Source organism: Charadrius vociferus, unplaced genomic scaffold (assembly GCF_000708025.1).
Source record: "Charadrius vociferus isolate BGI_N301 unplaced genomic scaffold, ASM70802v2 scaffold272, whole genome shotgun sequence".
NCBI classification, from domain to species: Eukaryota; Metazoa; Chordata; class Aves; order Charadriiformes; family Charadriidae; genus Charadrius; species Charadrius vociferus.
The window spans coordinates 1,407,620-1,428,464 of record NW_009647421.1 but is presented as its reverse complement, the minus strand read 5'-3'; the positions used below and the strand labels follow the sequence as shown (position 1 = coordinate 1,428,464).

General features: G+C 36.7%; 1 protein-coding gene across 1 annotated transcript in view; it reads left to right on the top strand.

Annotated features, from left to right (window-relative positions):
• Window positions 1-11,155, top strand: part of FBXL17 (F-box and leucine-rich repeat protein 17) — a 275,618-nt gene extending 264,463 nt beyond the window's left edge. The window contains exon 9 of the mRNA XM_009880482.1: window positions 11,018-11,155. Within this exon, the coding sequence (XP_009878784.1) occupies window positions 11,018-11,155 (138 nt within the window). The remainder of the gene's footprint in view (window positions 1-11,017) is intronic.
• Window positions 11,156-20,845: the final 9,690 nt, after the last annotated feature.

Here is a 20,845-nt window from a genome sequence, read left to right as displayed (position 1 = left end):
AGAGGGGGTTAGAAGATCTGCCCCTCCTAACCAGCCTTCCTTTTCGAAGGTACTGACTGTTATCCTGGTACGAGGTAGCATTTATGCCTTTCTAGGAATTCCTAGGCATTGGAGGGGAAGTGCTTAAACACAGTTACATAAGGAACATATGTAAGTAGACTTCAAATGGTTACCACTAAAATACCCTTTATGACCCAGGCTCTTTGGAATTTCTTTGATATGCAGTTGACATAAATTAGAGGCGTCAAGGGTCCTCCCGAGAAAGATCAGAGAGGCTGCAAGCCTGGGAGAAGGCAGGCTCTGTTTTATGCCATTGATTATCTGAGTGCCTCCAGGCAAAGTGTTTCAGTAGATGCAGAGCGTTATTGATCCACACCATGAAAATAATCAAATTATTCATTTCTCATCAAACTGCTGTTGCCATGACCTTTCTTTTTATCATGTTTCCTGCCATCTAACATGCACACCACAGGAGCAATATGGTCTTTGGCTTAAAATAAATGTCATTGTGTTGAAATGACTCATAAAAATGCTGACTTTACCATGAGATTGTCATAATGAGGGCACATATTTAAGTTGGAAGTTTTCTAATAAGATTTTTAACACTATTTTTTTCAACATTTAAATGTTGCTAAGTAGCGACGTAATCACTTTTTACAAATCACATACGGAAAAAAGTCTTGAGATTATTAAATGCTGAAAGTCTTTCAGAACTATCCATAGTATAATTTTGGTTTAGAAAACGTGTTTATGCTTAGATACAATAAATCTAAATATTCTTTTCAATGTAAAAATATTAGAGGCAAGGTTACTGCGCGAACGTCTCTTGTTTTTCTGATTTTACCTAGCACCTCCATGACTTGGCAAATATGGCTTTCCCTGCACTACACAGCAGTGGTGCCTGAGGCCTGGAGAGAGCTCGGAAAGAACTGGTACTACTGGAAAGGTGCAGGGCAGTGTGGACACACAGGCATAAGTCCTGATAGTAACTTAACTGCCAAAGTCCAGCACCTTGTCCAGGAAAACTAGCACTCAGCAAGGTTCATGAGATACTGTCATATACATAGATGTGGTAGTAAAACTTGCTGCTTCCATTTCTGAGAGTAGCTCAGGAGATGATAGCTTGATCTCTACAGAGTCCTGCGTCGTCAAGCATATATACAGTGGGACACGTACCATTAGTTTTCTGTATCGGATAGGCATCTGAGAGACTGTGATGCAGACCTCCAAAAGTATTTAGGTATTCAGAAAGTAGATCCTAAATATTTTTAAGTAGCTGTATTTTGGACGATCATACTACCCTGTTGCCTGCATATGAAGATCAACACTTACTTGGAAGCAGCTAGGACCCTTCTTCCTTCTGATCTCTCTTAAGGTACAGGGTATCAACTGTGTGCAAATATATATTTGTGTGCATATGTATATGTGAGTCCATACAGGCACCTGGCAGCACTTGGGACTGCACAAGCCATGTGTTCCATAAAAAGGAAATGTTGCCATTCTGAGTCTCCATTTCTTTTGAAAGCAGTAAAAGATGGATAAAATCAGTAGTTATTTAAGGCCGAAGCAGGACATTTTAGAGTTTTGTAATTGGAAAAGGCATAAAAGACATTTCTGGTTTGCATTCTGGTGTTACCACCTGCATTTGCGCTGTGCCCTACTCCCAGAGTCGGTGAGCCAGGCATCATTTCCCCATGTTGCCTCTTCCCAATGCTCTGGCAGCACAGTGAAACCACAAACTCTCAGTTTCTCTGCATAAAGGAGTGCTGCGCTGTTGTGGGCTGAAGCCCAATGTTGTGGTTTGGGTCCTGACACGAGTGTGTGGGAACACATAGCTGGTTTGTGTACTGCCAGAGTACACTGAATCTCTGATTTGTCGCCTCAGTAAATACCGAGAAAGGCACAGAGTTGTCTCCAGAACCAGGAGTTATATTCAGTTCACCTCAGTCCTTCCACAGCAGACGGAGAACATGACCGTCAGTTTTTCAAACTAAATTTTAATTTTAGCTCTGTATGGTGTTGGGTTTTTTTATCACAGCTTAGAAAAGTATACATTTTAAAGTATAATTCTTTTAAATACTTTAAATACTTTGAGAGGTGTGTGGGCAGTTATGGCGTACTTTCTTTTCTCCCACAAACACTGACATCAGGATTCCTTAGAGCCATACTTTCATCCTAAGGGCAGAAAATGATGCTGCATCATATTCACAGATTCAAATCTACACATTTCAAGCTTTTTTTCCAAATATGAATCTGTACATTGCTACCCTTACACTGATCTAGATCATATTTACTTATTGTAATTATTTAATTATTTCTAAATATTTTTTATTTCATATTTCCAAAATGTATCAGAGAAAGAGGGCAATGTTCTCTATGCCTTTTATTGTTAGAATTCATTTTAAAGATGTCTTTGTAGCACTTCCTTATTGTGCTTTCACAACAACCCAAACAGTTTTAAATAATGACGGTTTGAAATCTTTGTGGAAAATGGCTGGGTATCACCTAGGAAATAGTGGCTAAAAACTTGATCTGTTTTTCTGTCTGATAGCTTGGCTGGTTGAACAATGTGTCAGAATAATCTTCTTGTGAAGTTTGCAACTTTTCTCACACAGATTTTCATATTTCAAGATCCTTTTGCTGTAGCTGTGATGCTGTTTGCAATGGTTATCAGCAGTGCCACCACGTAAATGCCAGAGACATTTCTTGAGAAAATATGCAGAAAAATGACACTGAAAAACGGAGGCCTCAAAATTCAAAATTCTCAGCAATATGTGAATGAAATGAAGTGAGTCTGACAAAGTTGGCTGTGAATAGATACATAACTTCAATTAATAAATCATCATGGGCTTTATTCCTTGCTTTTTTCTTTCTTTTTTCTTTTTGAGAAATTCAGGTTACTTTTCATGAAAATACCTCTGAAAGCCTGTAGCTTATTCCAGATTACTTTCTCAGATGAATTGCGGCATGTATTTCCTATTACAGTTTTACTGAGGTGTTAAAGCACAGAAATTGATGGTCAGTACAACTGACAAAAAGACAAACTTTTATATTACCACAGCAAGGAATGAAGATATATGACTCCTAAAAATAAAAATGGTCTGTTAAGAAATCATGTTCATCTTAGATAAGTATAGGATTTTTAGAAAATCAGTGCATTTTAAAAATAATTTATCACTTTATCCTTCTGAAAAATCTGGTTTAGAAATATGTGTATATATATATCCTGTGCAAGCTTCAAATCATTAGCCTAACTGGGGCGCAGCTCCTGTATATAAGGAATTGCCAGCTGGTGAAGACTCCAACTCCAGGCAAAAGCGGTTTTCCATTTTATGTACATATATATTAGTAAGCATGACTAGAAATGTTTTTACCCATCATCCACAAACTTTTAATTTACATAGGTAGTCTGTAACTGAAGTTAAGTAAGTGAAAAATTGATAAGATCTCAGGTTCTAGAGATACATCTTCAAATTTCAAATAGGTTTTTGAGCTAAACAGTTCTTAATCAACAGCAGAACAGCGAGAGTACAGAGCCATGGCTTGTTTTAATATAATTATCACAGCAATTTGCCTTCCACCTTCAGAAAATGCTAACTATCATTAGCCTGACAAATTGCTACCATTTCTTCTTTTATATTTTAAGGGGTTCATTTTGAGATTTGAAATTATGGTTTTGTGATATTGAAGAGGACGGAAAATATCCAATCCTTCCCTTTAAGAAAAATTCTATAGCACTTATTTTCTCTTAAATCACTATAATTTGTTCAAGTTGCTGAATATTAAAAAGAATACGCTGTATTTTTTAAAGTTTTATATGTATAATGTAGGAGCTCCATTGATACATCTCTCTATGAATAACGAAGATTTTAGATTCATAAAATCTGTGAATCCCATTAGAAGGAAACTACAGTTATCCTTGCTAACCTGCAACAAAAGAAAAATAGCATTTATTTCACTTTGTTTTTCAATCCAATGATTTTAAAAGACTGAACAATACTTTTTTACTCCTAGCTAACTAGAATAACAGATCCATTACTTGTGTGAATGAAAGCATCTGCTAAAATATAAAAAAGGATTCTGTATAGAAACTGAACTTTTTGGACTTCTAGTTTAACTGTTTCTTTACCAAAAGATTTTTATCTTTCAGGCTGATCGTTCAGCAACGTATCCATGGCAGTAGGCTGCAGATGGATTCTTCCTGAGTTAATGAGTCTGTCCTTGTTTTTAAAAATCAACGACCTGACTATGTCATAGTGTAACAGAAAGATGGACCCTCAAGTACTGATCAGTGGTTCAAAATCGGGATAAGGACAACTATTAAGGAAAAATGAAATGAGAAGTAGTCGGCATTTTTTTGACTTAAAAAAAAATCCGAGAGAAATTTTTTAGAAGCATTGTCCCCTGAAACTTCCAGTCATTTTTGCCAGCTGGCAACTTTTTGAAAATGATTTCTCTGTTAATTTTATAGGCCGTCATTTTGACAAGTATTACAATAATGTGCTCCAATTACTGTTAATGTGGCAGAATAGGTAGGAAAATATTCAATGCTATTAATTCAACAGGCAGAAAGTAATCTGAAAGAATATTTGTCACTGTATAAATAAACACTGTCATTTGACTGCATATGGTTCTTTATTAACTGCCATTTTTATAAGTAAGAGCAAAGCAACACACAGAGCTCATCATAAATTTGAAATACTTATGACACTGGTAGTATTTTTACCTTGAAATCTCGTATGGGGGAGTCTAGAAGTAGTTCATCTGATTGAAATAAACAGAATTAGCAAACTGACCAACGAGCCAAACTAAAAGACCCCTTTAGAATGGTTTCTCTGATTTAATAGAAAAGTAAACCCTCACAATAAGCAAAGATAATTAAGAATTAAAACTTTATCACTTATACAATGTTAATATTTAATATTGTATTGGCAGGAATGATTAGGACAGCAAGCCCTGAAATGGTGGCTCTGCTAGAAAACTACGAAAACTCACAGAGACCTGAAATGGATTATTTTGTTAGTTTGCAGTAATGCAGTGACTGCAGTAATTGTACAGGGACTGGCAGTTTGAGGCAGTACCATTCACCTGTGTAAACAACCAACAACAATGAATTTCATCCCTCTAGGACTCTACCTTTCTGTTGAGACTTAAGCAAAGAACTGTAAAGGGGCTATACTCCACAAACAACCTTCCTACATCTTCTGAAATCCTTCCAGAAGTGATACCATTGAATATAAGTTTGTGTATTCCGTTTATTTCACTTCATACGGCAGAAAAGATTACAGATAATTTCTGTTTACCCGCTCCTTCCCCTTTCCAAATATGTAGGAAATTAATTGCTAAAATTTAACACAATTAAGTTGTCGAATGTCATGATAATAGTAGTACATCAGACTGTACTTGTCAATTTCATTATTTATGAGTCCACAAATACAGTTTGTATGTGCATGCATGTGTGCTTCTTCTTTTTTTTTTTTTTTTAATAACAGCATCCATTAAGTCAAAATACATTCTTTGCTGAAATCGTAAGGGACTTTATTTGGACTATGGGATAATATTGCTAATATTGGTAGTGCTGTTATTTTATTAAAGTCCTAAACAAAGGTTCTGCCCCTGGGCATGAGGGCAGTCACTGAAACTCTGTGGAATATGTCTGCCTTAGCTGATCAAGTGCACTTCACACAAAACGTTTCCAGAAATCTTTAATTTTGTTATGGCTACAGGCAACAGTTATAATTGGGCCACCTGAGAATATAATTCATTCAACTATTAGCAGAAAAAAAAAATCTAACAAAGTGCGCTTTTTATAAGACACTGACTTGAGGAAGCAAACTACAGCTTAAAGAAGAGAAAGTGTATATGAAAATGTGTTTCTCAATAACTCCAAGTGTGTATATTTTGGATTTTATTGTTAAAACATTAGAGAAATTAGAACATAAAATGCATCTAAAATCCTTCATTATGGTTACACACAATGACCTTTGTCCACTACATACAAATGTGGCTTTCATGTAATACTACTCTATGTATACCAAGACAGAAATGCACACAGATTTCAGTACCCCTAATGCTGCAATACCACTCCATAAGCAAAAATGTCAGTAACATGATAAGAATGCCCTTTTGGAACAAAGCAATTTGCATTTCATTTGTGTAAAGTTGGCTTTGTGATTCTTTCTGTGTACAAATGTAATGATAATACTTGCGCCCTGTTGACCTGTATTATCAAACATCATTTGTCTGGCAGCCCTCAAAATCTTTTCATAAGAATGTTACTTCTCACCTGCTAAGATTTCCCTAAAATACTTTACAAGTACTAGATAGCAGTTCTATATATTATTAATTCTTTTCTGCACAGATATTTCAGACTAACCATATTATAACTTGGTTTATTATTTTTTATTAATGACAGGCCTATAAAGTTGCGTAGCTGAAGATACATACCTGTATTGTCTTCAGAAGGAGAGTGCCCATGATGTCAGCACTCTCCAAAATCAGCTAGCCACGTGCCTGTTCCAAGGGCTAGGTTAGATACTGTGCAAAAATTATTTCAGCAGTCTATCCCTGTATGATGTTATGAACCATTGAGGAGTGTAGGCAGGTTTTCCTAAGAAGTTCTAATACTGCAGCTTTGCCGTAATCCAGTTTTGCAAGTCTGGGCTTTTTGCGTGTAAGCCTAGGTTTGGGGGGCTTGGGTTTTTTTACTTATATGGCTACTTAGTGGTTTCAGTTATTAACTTGGAATGGAGATAACTTTTTATTTTCAATTATCAAGTGAATTGGATATTACCCTGAAGCTTTTCCTTACGTAGGAAACCTTTTAGATTTGTGAATGTTCTTCCACTTCATGTGGACTAGATGGGTATTCATGTTTTCCTTTCAAACATTAATTCCTAATTATCACATGAGGAAGTATTCTTCTTCTGTAGTGCAGATAATATTTAAATACTCTCTGCACTACCACGCTGCCATCATCAAAGGAAATTAAGGAGGTCCCACCCCAGATAACATTTGTCACAAAGTCAAGTGTACTCTCCTAGGAAATAGCCAATATGTGTTCAGATGTCTTTAAGCAAAAAGGATTCAAAATTGTGACTTCTAGGTAACTGCTCTAATTGAGTTAAAAGGAGGTGATATCACTTGGTCCTGCCAGTTTCTGTAACCCATCTTCTCATTTGTTGTTGTTTTTTTTTTTAATCTTTTCTTTGGCCTGGAATGTATTTTTATTTTAGCAAGAAAAAGTAGTTTTCAAACCAATCTTTGTTGATATTTTCTTTTTTCTGTTTGATGACCAGGATTCACACAAACCTGTTACTTTGACTCTTAATGATAAGGACTGCATTCCTTCATTATGTATTAAAACATAATTGAAGGGCTATTCAAATTCAAATTAATGATTATGTATTAGATAATCAAACTAGTTTGTCTTCAGACAGTAGTCTTCCTTTTGACAACTCAAAAGATGAAGATTAATGAAAGTTCGGTGGAAGAAAATTGTAACATTTTAATGCACGTTAAGATGTGAAGATTTTTAGCTTTCATTCATTGAGCAAGACTGTTCAAGCTCTGTTTGTGTTATGAATTTATTTTGGGAATGGCATTCAGTACTTTTGTTTTATCACCAGCCAGACTGCATCTTAACAAAGAGACAGAAGCTTGTATTCTAATAGTTAGGCATAAGACTTCTTTTCATCTTAATCCTACCATTAGGGAAACTGATGACAAGGATACTAAGGGAGTTGACTTAGACATTATTTATCTCATTCATTAACAAAGAAAAAAAAAATATTTCTCTATTTTCCTACCTTTTAGATAGTGCAGTTTTAGTCCAACACTATAAAAAGTTTAAAATACTAAAAATTTCACATCGTGTTTGATCTGACTTTTCTCATGGTAAAAGAAAAGCTTTCAAAATCTTCTGACAGGGGATCATTTGTGGCTTAACTGTCCACGTTTGTTTCTCATCCTGGGACCCATGTAGGTTGTCCCACTGCCAAATAAGATCCTTTTTCTCCCTCTTCTGTTGTCTTCAGTCTTACATCGAATTTATTTTGTCCAGCATAATTTTTAACTCTTTGCTGTTACTTTCGTAGGATTAAAAATATTTACACTTAACTAAAAGTTATATATATTTCATCATTTGTCATGGAACTTGGTAGGATAATGTTTTTCTCTGTCATGAGAGTAAACTCAATTTTTTAAAGTCAAAGTAATTTCTTTCTGTAACTGTTACAGTTCCAAATGTGTAGGTAGGATTTGTTGTTACTTTGCTGTTTAGTACCACTCAAGTTACATATTGTCTAGGATTGAACTAATAATTTAGAATGTGTTTATAACTGTTGGAAAAATGCAGAAAACTTTCTACTATTCAGGTATTCATCATAAAATAGCTGATTTTGTCAGTGTCACTTCCGCAATGATTTTATCTGCCTTTGGCATGCTCATCTTTATTTTGTAACTGTATTTGGTACTTGATCCCAAAAGTTTCCTTCTCCTGTTTAGTAAAGTAGCAATAGTAATTAGTAGCAATTGTATTAAATATTACTTTATCCAGTAATAATTGTATCAGAAAATAGTTTGGACAAATGTCCAGTGCTAGGTAGTTTACCATAGATTTCTTCATAGGTTTTAAGACTAAAAGATACCATTGTAACATCATCTATCTTCCTGAGTATCATGGGCCATGCTATTTTGCTTAAGTTAGTCTGGTATTAAATACATTAGCTTATATCTAGCTAGACTGTAACTTCTGTAAATGTGTTTAGTCTTGAGTCGAAGACATCATGACATGGAGATCATTACCTATCTTTCTGTGTTTGAACATCATCTTTGTAACAAATTTGCCTTTTTATTTGTTTCCTGTAACAGAAAATCTGCTTATGATATTAGCTCTAAAGCCATAATATCCATACTATTCTAACAAATAAAGCTCAACAGGTATGTGTCAAATCCGAATAACCTCTATCTACAAGTAATATTTGCAGATATATAGTAGGTAAACAACTGTTCTTTAAGTTTCCCATTGAGAAAGAGCAGAATGAGCAGCTGTCTGTGGTAAGCATCTTCGCTGTGGCTGAGTTGACCATTAAGAGAAGTTTCTGGTAGTATGATAGATTCTGCCATGGCTTTCTGCACCACAAATTTAAAGAAAAGAGGCTTTTAAGTAGCAAATACTGCTACTTTATTTGCTACTGAAGTAGGAAATACTGCTACTTTCGGGTATTCTTTCCTTCCAAGCAGTATTTTTATGAAGCGTTGCTGACAGATTGAAAGTATGTATTCAGCTATAAATATCACATATTTTGGAGGACTTGTGCTATCTCTGATTTCATTTTGATTTATTAAAAGTCACTTCTTGTTTTTCAGCACTGGAAGATGTTACTGTACAGTAGTAATTTGCCAAAAGAGTACAGTTTGTGCTATGAAGGGTAGTTAAACCAGTTTTCTATCCAAATCAGTCTCAGCTAGATGAAACTTACAATGAAGATTGAGTGTTTCTATTATCAAAGTAGAAGAACTGGATATTAAACCTTTCATTTATCCTTGTCATTGAGTGCAATCACTGTTCAGAAGGATGCACTCCTTGTTATCTTTTAAGGACAAAAATATTATTAGACACTGTGGTCACTGTGCTTTAAAATATTATTCCCAAGATGGATCTTTGTAATGGTAGTAAACATTTTAGTCTATTTTTTTACTTTTGGCCGTGAATGTGGAACACTGTGGGGAAAAAAGCAACTGATGATATCAGTTGTACATCCTACTGATCTAGGTGGTTCAGTATTTAAATGTAATATCAATATGCTTTAAAATGTCTAAGTGTTCAGCAAAGATTTCAAAGAGATCTACCTAGAAGTTATGGTTCTTAGGTTAATCTTTTATTTATCTAAAGGCTAAAGAAAGCTGTCTACTTCTGTGATATGAACTGCAATCAGCTTAAAAATAATTGACAAATTAATCCCCTCACAGTGCTGCAACTGTAAAGGTGTTAGGTTTAGCTGGACTTGTCTGATTGGCTTGTCTAATCAAGAATAAAGGTGTTACCTTTGATGTCTAAGATTTAGGAGGTACACCCCAGACCTGACAAGCTTGTGTTTTTTAATTATTGATCCCACCATTTCTGCCCACAAAACCCTTTGTGCAGCATTAGCCTCACACCAAAAGGCTAAAATGAAGACTCCTACCATTGATGTGTGTGAAGACATGCAGGACTTTTAACCTTTGGAAAAGCTGACCTGTATTGGCAACTGGTAAATTGGTAAATTGATCTACCTGCAATATAGAATAGTTCGCATTCTTTTCCCCGTGTTTCATCATGTTATCTCTTATTTCTTATTGCAGCCGCACTGATAGCTACCATACAAGTGCAAGTTTATTTCAGTAAGGTCAATTGTGGAGTTCCTACTTATTATGTGTAGAAGTGTCATAACTGTGCCATAAATTAATTAATAGATGTAATCCATTTTCATTTTCCCAAGCCAAGGAAATCTTAAATTTCAAACCTATGTCTGCTTGAGCAAGTTGGAATAAATATACTTCTATTTCAAGATAGAAATCTGTTAGTCTGGGCAGCACTTTGTTAAACAGGATGGCTTTTCTTTGAATAATTAGGTTTGGGGCTCTGTGAAAGGCTGGCATAGCCAAGCATGGAGTGAAAATAGTTTAATAGATTGTTAAACATTGTTGCAGTTTTCTGAACAAAGCTGTTTTCAAATGGAGACTGTCTTTCCTGTTTGCTCTTAATTGCAAATAATGAAACAGTATTTACTAGAAAGTTATATAAAATACAAAACTTCTCCCTTTACAATAAAATGGAGGCGTGTGTTTTTCTCTAACAGCATTACATTCTGTATATTCGTTTTGTAATAAATGTACCCAAACCTATAGTATCAGTGAAGAGCCCGAGCCTGCAAGTCCTCCCCGGCATCCAAAGTTCAATCGTTCATTTAGCTTGCATAATGTTGCCCTTTTTATTCACCTTCTGCACATCACAGATTCTTTTCTTCGATTGCAGGTGAATGAAGCCACAGTGGAGCAGCTAGTGCAGCAGTATCCACATATAACCTTCAGTACTGTACTACAAGATTGCAAGAGGACATTGGAACGGGCTTATCAAATGGGCTGGACACCCAATATGTCTACTGCCTCCTAACCTCCGATACCAACCTGACAGTTCCACTCTGCTGCATTCAGTAGATATAATGGGGATTGCAGAGGGTTCACAACCTTTCATATGATGCAATATAATTGTGAGTTTACAGAGGTTACAGTAAAATGGCAAAAGCTGTACACTGACTTTAATGTACTGTACAACTAAGTACTAATATTGAAGCAAAACTTTAGGAACGCGTTGTATTTTTGTTTGCATAAAAAATATAAAAGCCTTTGGCAGATTTCTTGAAGTGGATTGCTACTAGTTCTCGTTATAGTTTGAGTTATAGAAGATGTTAAGCTTGTTTTCCTTTGTTTACTTTACTTTGCCTTGGTCATGTGTGTTTCCTTTGATTTGTAAATGGTAACTCAGTGCTAGCACCAGTGCAGTTGATCAACAGAGGCCTCTGTTGAAACTGGGAGATAACTTGATGCTTATTATTTACTAAAGCTACCCCAGGAGCTTTTAGATGCACAGTAATAAGAAAAGCTAGAAATAATTGTGATTTGTAATTTTACAAATCATTATTTTGAACAGAAATCTTAGTAAATGATGATAATGACAGAATAGATATTTAATGGACAATCTTAATTATTTTCTTTCTGTCACTCAACAGAACTTATATCTTCTTTCATTTTGTTTTGTTTAAAATAGCAAATGCTGTAGGGATTCCAAATCTTTCCACCTTGCCATTTTTATAAGTGAGTTAACAGTGCTTAACCTAACACTGATAACCACCTCCCACTTCCTACAGTCAAACAGCAATTGAATACACCAACTGTCAGAAATAAGTTAACAGACGATGTTTAAATATCTGATTGAAAAAAATGGGTTTTTTAAGTGACCTTGTCTCCTCTGACTATGCTGTTATGTTGCTGAATTGGAAAATTCAGATGAACGGGTGTAAGCCAGTAACAGGATTCTTCTCATTTCCTGTGTGGTTGTTATTTTACGACAGATCTTACAATGCAAAGAGTGCTTACCTCGAGAAGGCCATCTAAACATGAGCCCCATTGTGGGTGTCATTTTGTAGGATCAGATGCTTCGTCATACAGTTTATGCAGGAAAGTACCCACAGTAAATACATAAAACGAGTAATTTTCTGTGTGTCACATTGCATTTTAAGGAGTTAAATTTGACATGGGGATAGTTAAAATACAGACAGTGCAGCTTCAATTTGAAGGTGCATTAGCCTTTATAGTATTACCATTTGGTTGAGAATGTTTTCAGGTGTGTAACACTGGATATTTTTTTTTCAAAGGTTACAGCATTTTAATCCAAAGTATGCAATGCTTAAAGCTGAAGAGTTGCCATTATTGTCAAAATGTTTTGCTAATCCAGAAGGTCTAATGCAGTATAACCTAGAAGCTTGTTTAGTATGGCTGTATAACTCTCTGTAAAACTGTTTGTTGATTTCCATAGCATAATTTTTTACAACGGAAACATCAGCTCACAGTAATTCCAGTGAGGTGTTTAATGTTTTCTTATTAGACTTTTCAAAATGGGGATGAACTAATTTCTCTGGAAAAAATATATGGTAAAGTTTTTGCTTTAAATAAGTGGTAAATACTTGTGAACATGTGTAATGCTAGGCTTTTTATTTACTCAAAGATGGCAACAATATTTTCAGAATAAAGCCAATGGAATATATTGCAGATATAGTATAGAATATTAGTCATTTTTCATTTAATGTCTTTTTATGAGTGCATTAAAACTATTCACACAATTTGTAAGTTTCTATTTTTTCGTGAAACCTTTGATCTTGCAATGGGATTTAATAAAAGAAAGAAGAAAGATATGGTGTCTTCTATTTATCTGTGCTGCTTACTGTACTTAGACTATGCTAAGAGAAAGACTGAAATCTCCATCCTTGACTATGCAGAACTCACCTGGGCTTGGTCCTGAGCAAACTCATCCAAGCTGGCCCGGTTGAGAGTGACAGACTTCAACTTGATGAAATCCAGAGATCTTTTTCAATCTGAAATACTCTATAACTCTAAGGGGTTTTATATATTACAGATCTATTTGGTCATCTCTTTTCCTTTCTGTCATTAAGTCAATTCCAGCAGTTTTGCCTTTTACTGACTACTCGCCTCTCTCTTATTTTTCTGAACATACTAATCTTTATAGATTTCAGTGTGGCTAATTAATTTCCATGCATCTTGGCATTTGCATAATTCGGAAGTTTATATGATACAGGAATTCTAGATGGAATTACGTTCTTCTAACAGCAGTATTGCTACAGACAGCTCTTTAATTTCCTTCTAATAAATCAGTGTTTCCTAAGTAGTGTTATAGGAATAAATAACAGTGTTGCACACTCTAGCTTTTGAAATGTCATTTAGGGGAAATACCATTGAGGGGAAAAAGAAAAGGTATTGTCTCTTGTAAAAAGAAAAATTATCCCAGTTTTCTCAAAACTTACAGTGGACTCACAGGCAGCTTACATGCTGGATATCCTAGGTTCCAGTAGACCTACTTTACTGACAAAATGTCTTTGTTCCTTCAAGATCTTTGTGGGAATTTGCCATTAAGGTAGGTAACCTGTGGCTCAGCATTTGCCTTATCAGGACATTTCTAGGCTGGAGGAGGTGGGCTTGTTCAACCTGCAGAAGAGGAGGCTGAGGCAAGCTCTAAGTACTTTCTTAACTAAGCAGTAAGTGGTTATAGAAAAAAGACAGATAACCTTTCTTTTCAATCATTCACTCTTCTAAATCCAGGTATAATTCTGTTTTAATGACACTCAAATAGTTCGCTTGGTGGTCACTCTACCCATCTCTCACCACTTAAAGGCAATGTGGAAGGGAGTGTCCTCACACAATGTGTCCTAGCAGGGGAAATGGCTACCAAGGAGTTTCACACGCAGATCCAAGTTCACTCTGCCCAGGCTCCCAGATTAGTGGGAAGTTTAGTGAATTGCCAACTTCAAGCTGGTATACCCCCCTTTTCAGCAAGTGCTCTGTGTAGTACTAGGCAGCTTCTAGTCATCTTTGAGCATGGTGACAAAGTTTATTTCTTTGAAAAGTATCATAGATAAGGATAAACTGATACCGGGATGGCTACAGGTGGCTATTGGGAGTGACTTTCAGCGTTCTCAAAACCATTGCTCAAAGGTCTTCTGTGCTACTCCTACAGCAACTGAGTCTGCTTAACCTTCAAAACTCAGCCATGGCCCCAGAACCCAGCTGGGTTCACTCACAGAAAACTTTTCTTCCCCTGTAGGTCCTGCAAAAGAGTTTGAGCCATCCTTGATAGTCTCCTAGAGCTGTTAAACTTACCAATCTACCTAGCCGGATTTTCAAAAACAGTATTTGGGAAAACAAATTTTAATCCTTTTTGGATGAGAAAATAGCCCTAGTGAGGATAATTAACCAACAGTTAATTTTTCAGGCTCTGAGCTGGCTTCCACATGAGCAAACTGATGTGCAGCTATATTCTGAAGAAATGAAAATGGCCTTGCTGATGCTTGATAAACTGTGGCATTGACAGGAACAAAATCAAGAAAGGCAGCAGGTCACATACACAGTGGTTATATGAAAACATAACAGAGGCACAAAGCAAGATTTTTAGGAGGCTGACAGGGTCTTCTTCAGGTGATGTGGTCTTGAACAAGGAAAGGAAAAGGACTCCCACATCTTATAAATAATTAGGATAGGGTGGGGTGGGGTAGGGTAGGGTAGAGTAAAATGGAATGGAATGGGGGAGGAGAGGAGAGGAGAGGAGAGGAGAGGAGAGGAGGGGAGAGGAGGCGCATGGAAGCTCCATGGGCTTTAATGGTAAGAATATTTCCTCCAGGTGTTACCAACTACACTGCCTTGGAGGCTGTGTTGGCAGGAGAGGAGAGGAGAGGAGAGGTGAGGAGAGGAGGTATATGGATTACCATATACCTGTTGTAAAAATATTTTTTGTACAAAAGTGTATCTGAAATTATCAGTATTGTACTTGATCTTGAGACTACAGAATATGATAGAAGTTGTTTAAAATAGGGGCTTTCTGGTTTTGAAACTTTTTCCATATGGGGTGGAAGGTTCAAGTACTATTTTCCTCTTTTTCTCAGTTTGTGTAGACACAGTGATGACAAGACATTTATTTTTCATTGAAAAATATGTGAAAACCCTGCCTCTAATTGGTTTTCAGATTGGAGGAGAGGAACTGGAAAGAGCTTGTGTTTGCCCAAATCTTGGGTCAGGTTTGCAAGCTATAAAAACTGAGGCCAACTTTCAGGTTAAAAACAAAACCTCTATTAGTTGAATTGTTTGGTGTTTTCCTAGTTTTGCTTGATACATTGTAAACAACTTGTCATGTTTTCACCCCGGTCAGTAGATAGGGCCACGCAGCCACTCACTCACTGCCCACAACTGGGATTGAGGATAGAATTGGAAAAGTAAAAGTGAGAAAATTTGTGGGTTGAGATAAAGACAATTTAAGAGGAAGAGCAAAATCTGTGCATGCAAGTAAAGCAAAACAAGGAATTCATTCACTGCTTCTCATCAGCAGGCAGGTGTTCAGCCATCCCCAGGAACCCAGGGCTCCATCACGCATAATGCTTACTTGGGAAGACAAATGCCATAACTCCAAATGTCCCCTCCTTCCTTCTTCTTCCCCCACTTTATATACTGAGCATGACATCCTATGGTATGGAATATCCCTTTGGTCAGCTGGGGTCAGCTGTCCCAGCTGTGTCCCCTCCCAGCTTCTTGTGCACCCCCAGCCTGCTCACTCATGGTGTGGTGTGAGGAGCAGAGAAGGCCTTGAGAGCTTAGCAACAACTAAAAACACCAGTGCACTATCAAAAGTATTTCTCATACCAAGTCCAAAAAATAGCACCGCACCAACTGCTAGTAAAAAAAGTTAACTCTATCCCAACCGAAACCACGGTGTTCTCCACCCCTTAATCCATCCCATTTTGTGTCATGCTCAGGTCCCACACTATCCAGTGCATCCTCATTAACCACCACCCCCCTTTCCCTTTCCCGAGCTCCATTTGTTAGATTGTCTGTAGCTCTACCAAGGAAAAGAAATAGACATTTAACTGCAAAAGTCTATCAAAATTAAGCTAAGGGCTTACTGGTAAATATTTGTTTAAGCTCCAAATCCCTGTAATCTCTTATGCTTCAACAATTCTTGAGCTACTATATCATCTTTTCTCTGCTTCAAGTCAGTCTCACCCTGGAAAGTAGCATTGAGCTGACAAGTGAGTGTATGCAGAGCAAAACATTGAGCTTCACAGACAGCTGCTTATTGATTGGATAACTGCACACAATTTCTTTTCTTTTTTTTTTTTTTTTAGGTTTTTTTGAGAGAGAGACCAAAAGGCAGAAAATATTTAATGCTGGACATCAAGTCCAAAGCAAATGAAAATAGTCTAATTCCATTTCATAAAATAAAGATTTTATATATATATATATATTTTTTTAAGATAAGATTATATTTGTTTTTTAAGGTGTCTATAATGTATTTTATATGTCTCATGCTTGCAGAGCTAAATTCAAGCAAGAATAAAATAAAATACTGTTTTGTAACTACAGATCAGGATGATTAGGTGTATTTCTGAAATTTCCCTTCTGAGTTGTTTATTCTACGGCCAAGAAGTTTTGGCCAAACTGATTGCCTCCACTGAATATCTTTAACAAATCTAGAGGCGTCTATAACCTCAGGGTAAGAAACTTACACATATCTCAAATATCCACACTTCTAACAAATGAAACAATTCATTTGCTATTGTGTTTCTATGACATTCTTTACTTATACTCTTTCAGAAATTTAAAAACATAACATAATGTCCTATTCTTGAGCATTTCTGCTTTGCTTGATCTGCTGCTCCAATGCAGTAAGTCAAAAAGGGGACCCAAGGACAAAGTGACTAAGGAAACAGAGCAGCTAAGGAAACAGAGCTATCACATGGATGAGGTGTTACACAGCAGTTAAATAAGAGAACCCCAACATTTCATGTTACAGCATGAAATATCTCATCCTAACTTCTCATACAAATGAAATGGGTTGTTTCTCCTTTTGGTAGAGAATGAAGAATAGAAAATGGGGACAGTATTAAAGTTAATTACAATAATTCCCTGGCTGTTCATTAAACAGTGTTTATACCAACAGTGTCTGTCCTGCTTGTAGCAGACAGCACATTATTTTACGTTTTTTTTATATTTCCAAGTCTTGTTTTACACAAAGCTGAAGGCACTAAATGATTTGAGATTCTTTAGCTCCCTGTGGTTGGCTCCCGGCATGTATTGTCCACGGATGCAATCACTATAGATGACCTGAGCTGCTGAAGAACAGTCAAATAGTTCAGCTGTTCCTCTGGATCTTTGTCTGCGTTAGGCTCAGACTAAGATGAACAAATAGGCTAACTCTGCAGCTGCTATTTCTTGACTGGAGACACTTTCACAAACTGAAATAAGGTAGCACTGAAATAAAGGTCTGTGTAACAGCTGCATCTCCACGGTTGTCAAAAGAAACTCAGGCCAATTTTTTTTTATTTAGGCTTTAGGTTGTTGTTTGTTTTTTTTTCTAAAGGCTGTCTGGATTATGTAAGGTAAACCCAAGTCTTCCAGTTTTATAAAGTTTTACTAATGGGATTATGTTTCAAATTTATTTCCTGGAAAAAATCAACTATAACAGCAAGCTGAACTGTTTCCACTTCCATGTTCAGGCAGGTCTCTCTACATGTAGCTTATGAAATGTGTTTGTGGATAAATAAGCTTTAGAAGTCTTAAAATAAAAAAAAATTTGCAACCAGGATTATTGGGCATTTCCAGCTGCTATGAAGTTATGAAGGCTTCTGGACCGAAAATTTCATAATCTCATGCTTTCCTCATGTACCCTACAGCAAAGTGCTACAGACTGTGGTGTTTTCAAAATACCAACTGTTAGAGAAATCTGCAAGAAATTTCTTAGCAACACTAACTCCCAGTAAGCACAGTTGACTTGTCCCAGGTGCCTTGCTCTGGGTTCTCCTTGAATCAAGATCAACATCTCAGTCCTTACCTTTGGCAGATTAAACGATCATCTTCATGCTCTTGTTTCAGTCTATGGTCACCTCTCTAGACCACAGTAAAGCATGTTGTGTGAGGCATGGGCTCCAAACCAATATAAACTAAAAAATTGTCGGCTTTAAAGGATGGGCAGTTTTTTTCTCTAAAACAGGCAGCAAAGTAATATTTATAGACCAAAAAAATGCCTCATATCCTTCTTTCCTTGGAGACAGATAAGAAACAAATGTAGTGAATGTTAATTACCTTGCTTGATGTTTTGAAAGATGCTCAAATACTGAGGTGAATGAGTGAGCTAGAAAATAAGAAAAAATAGTTTTCTTGAAGAGAAACTTGCTACAAAGGAACATTTCTGATTAGGGAGCAAATGCACCTGGAAATCTTTAATGGCAACCAAAAAGGCTGCAGCTGAAGAAAAATTACTTTTTAATGACTCTGCAGAAGTGTGAAGAGAATTCCAGAGTCCAAATGCCTTCATGATCTTCCCAACAGAAGAAAAAGGGAAGGGGTTTTTCATTACGAGTTTTCAAATTTTACTCTTTTTTTATTAAAGAAAAATAGGGCCCCAGCAATAAGTAGAGATTAATACAATATCTTTGAAGCAATAGAAGTCGTGACAGCCTAGGGAAACTGCGGAGCGTTCGGACCAATGCCATTTAAACCGGTGGTAAGGCTGAACTGGAGTATAAAATGGGTCCGAAAACCAGGAGATACAGCTTCAGGCTGGCGGTGGCCCTTGACTAGGCACTGGGTGTTTTTCAGCATGTGACATTAGTTTCTGTGCTACACTTCACCTGGTAACACGAGCAGCGCCCAGAGCACTGCTTCCTGAGGGCAGGAAGGTATAATGGCACAGGCAGGCGCGGTGCTGTACCCATCAGTCTCAACTTGTTCATTAGTTGAGCTTTCCTGCTCTAGAGCAGAAGTTATCACCAGTTACCTCCGTGGTCTGAATGAATCACTTCTTCTCAGCAAAATTTTCTGAAAGCAGAACTTCGCTTGAGGAATATTTCTGTACTTAGCACTTTCTGCAACAGTACAGGTATTGAAGTCTTTTGCTGGCATAAAGAGCAAATGACCTGATGGCCTTTCTGTTTGAATACATGCCATTTCCTTTATGTTCTCTTGTGTGTGGCTTCAGAAATAGTTAACAGTAGGAAGACCATTGGTATTGCATTAGCCAGAGATAGGAGAAAAATGCATTTATGGATCACTGTAATCCAGCCATTGGTTTATGGTTGCAAAGTCCTTCAGGGACAGTCACATATTCCCAGCTGTCCGTGAGTGCTAGATTCTGCAATTGCATCTCTGAGCTATCTGCAAGGCATGTCAAATCATATATAGCCAGGCAGCTCCCCGTGATTTTGCATCTGCAAAGGCTTGAGAACTATTACAGCAAGGATGTGCAGTATATTAAGCTCAAGAAATTGGTCTGTGAAAAATTTTCCTCTGAAAAATGAAGATCTTGGGTAAATTTTCCGCAGGTGGTGGAAGCCTCTTTAGCAGAGGTAGAGCTGAGCAAATGCAGGCAACTATTAAATACTGAAATTATTACCAGCCCTCAATATCTTAGTTTTCTGACCTTTGTGTGTTTGAGAGTGTGTGTGCCCATCATTTTTTAAGTGGAGTTCTGTTGATATTCTTGAATGCTGGAGAGAAATATTACATCTGAATCCATTAAAAACAAACAAACAAACAAAAAAACACCAAAAAAACCCCACAAAAAACCCCAAATAAACAATCTTAACTGTCTTAAATATTCTACAGTTCAATATACCATGACATAAGGATAAGATTTGGTACTTGGCAGAAACAAAGATACCTTGTGTAGGATCTTTGCCAACATGACAGAATATGTTTGGGAAGTGGCAAGGGCAACATTAAAGGAAGATAAATTCTCCATAGATCAGCCCATCTGTTTGTTTCTAGTCTGGGAAGCTGCCCAGTATACCTGGGGGAGGAGAAAGGTTTCTGTAGTGTGAATGTGTGGGGATAACAGAAATACACGAATTGATTTTCTTTTTTGAAATGCAATACTAAAGGAGATTTATAGGTGTAAGAGGTACTTTGCAGACGCAGTGATGGCACAATACATCATCTTGAAATAATCGAAACTACACTACAAGTTAAAAGGGAGCATAAAGCTAAATGACTTAATACCAGGAGGCTCTAGTTGTCTTTTCAAAACTTGGGACAGCTAATGAGCATAAATGGTAACTCTTTGCATCACCACAGTGTAACAGACAAGAATCACAGATTACTACTGGTATTAGACAAAGGGCAAGAATTTCAAAAGCCCCTGCATGACTTAGGTGACTAAGTCCTTGAAGCATTTTGGAAATTTAACAGAGGATGCCCATATACTATTACAATAAGGGCCCTAGAAATATCTCTCATGCTCTTTCTCTTTGTAAGTCAAGCCTGCATCAATAAAAGCAAAAAATAAGGACTTTCTCGCTGTGTGTACATCTGCTCTTCCTTCCCCTTTTTTGATGATGTCTAATAAAGGCATGATTCTTTCTCCCTGCCAAAAAGCACAAGTATTTTTACTAAAATAAATAAGAAACAAGTGATACGTAGATTTTGGTTCCTTTTAGTATGTTGGCAAAACAACCCATCTAACTTGCTGGCAGTTACATTGCAAACACTGCTTTTTTAATTCATTGACTGGCTTGGAGTCACCCCTAAA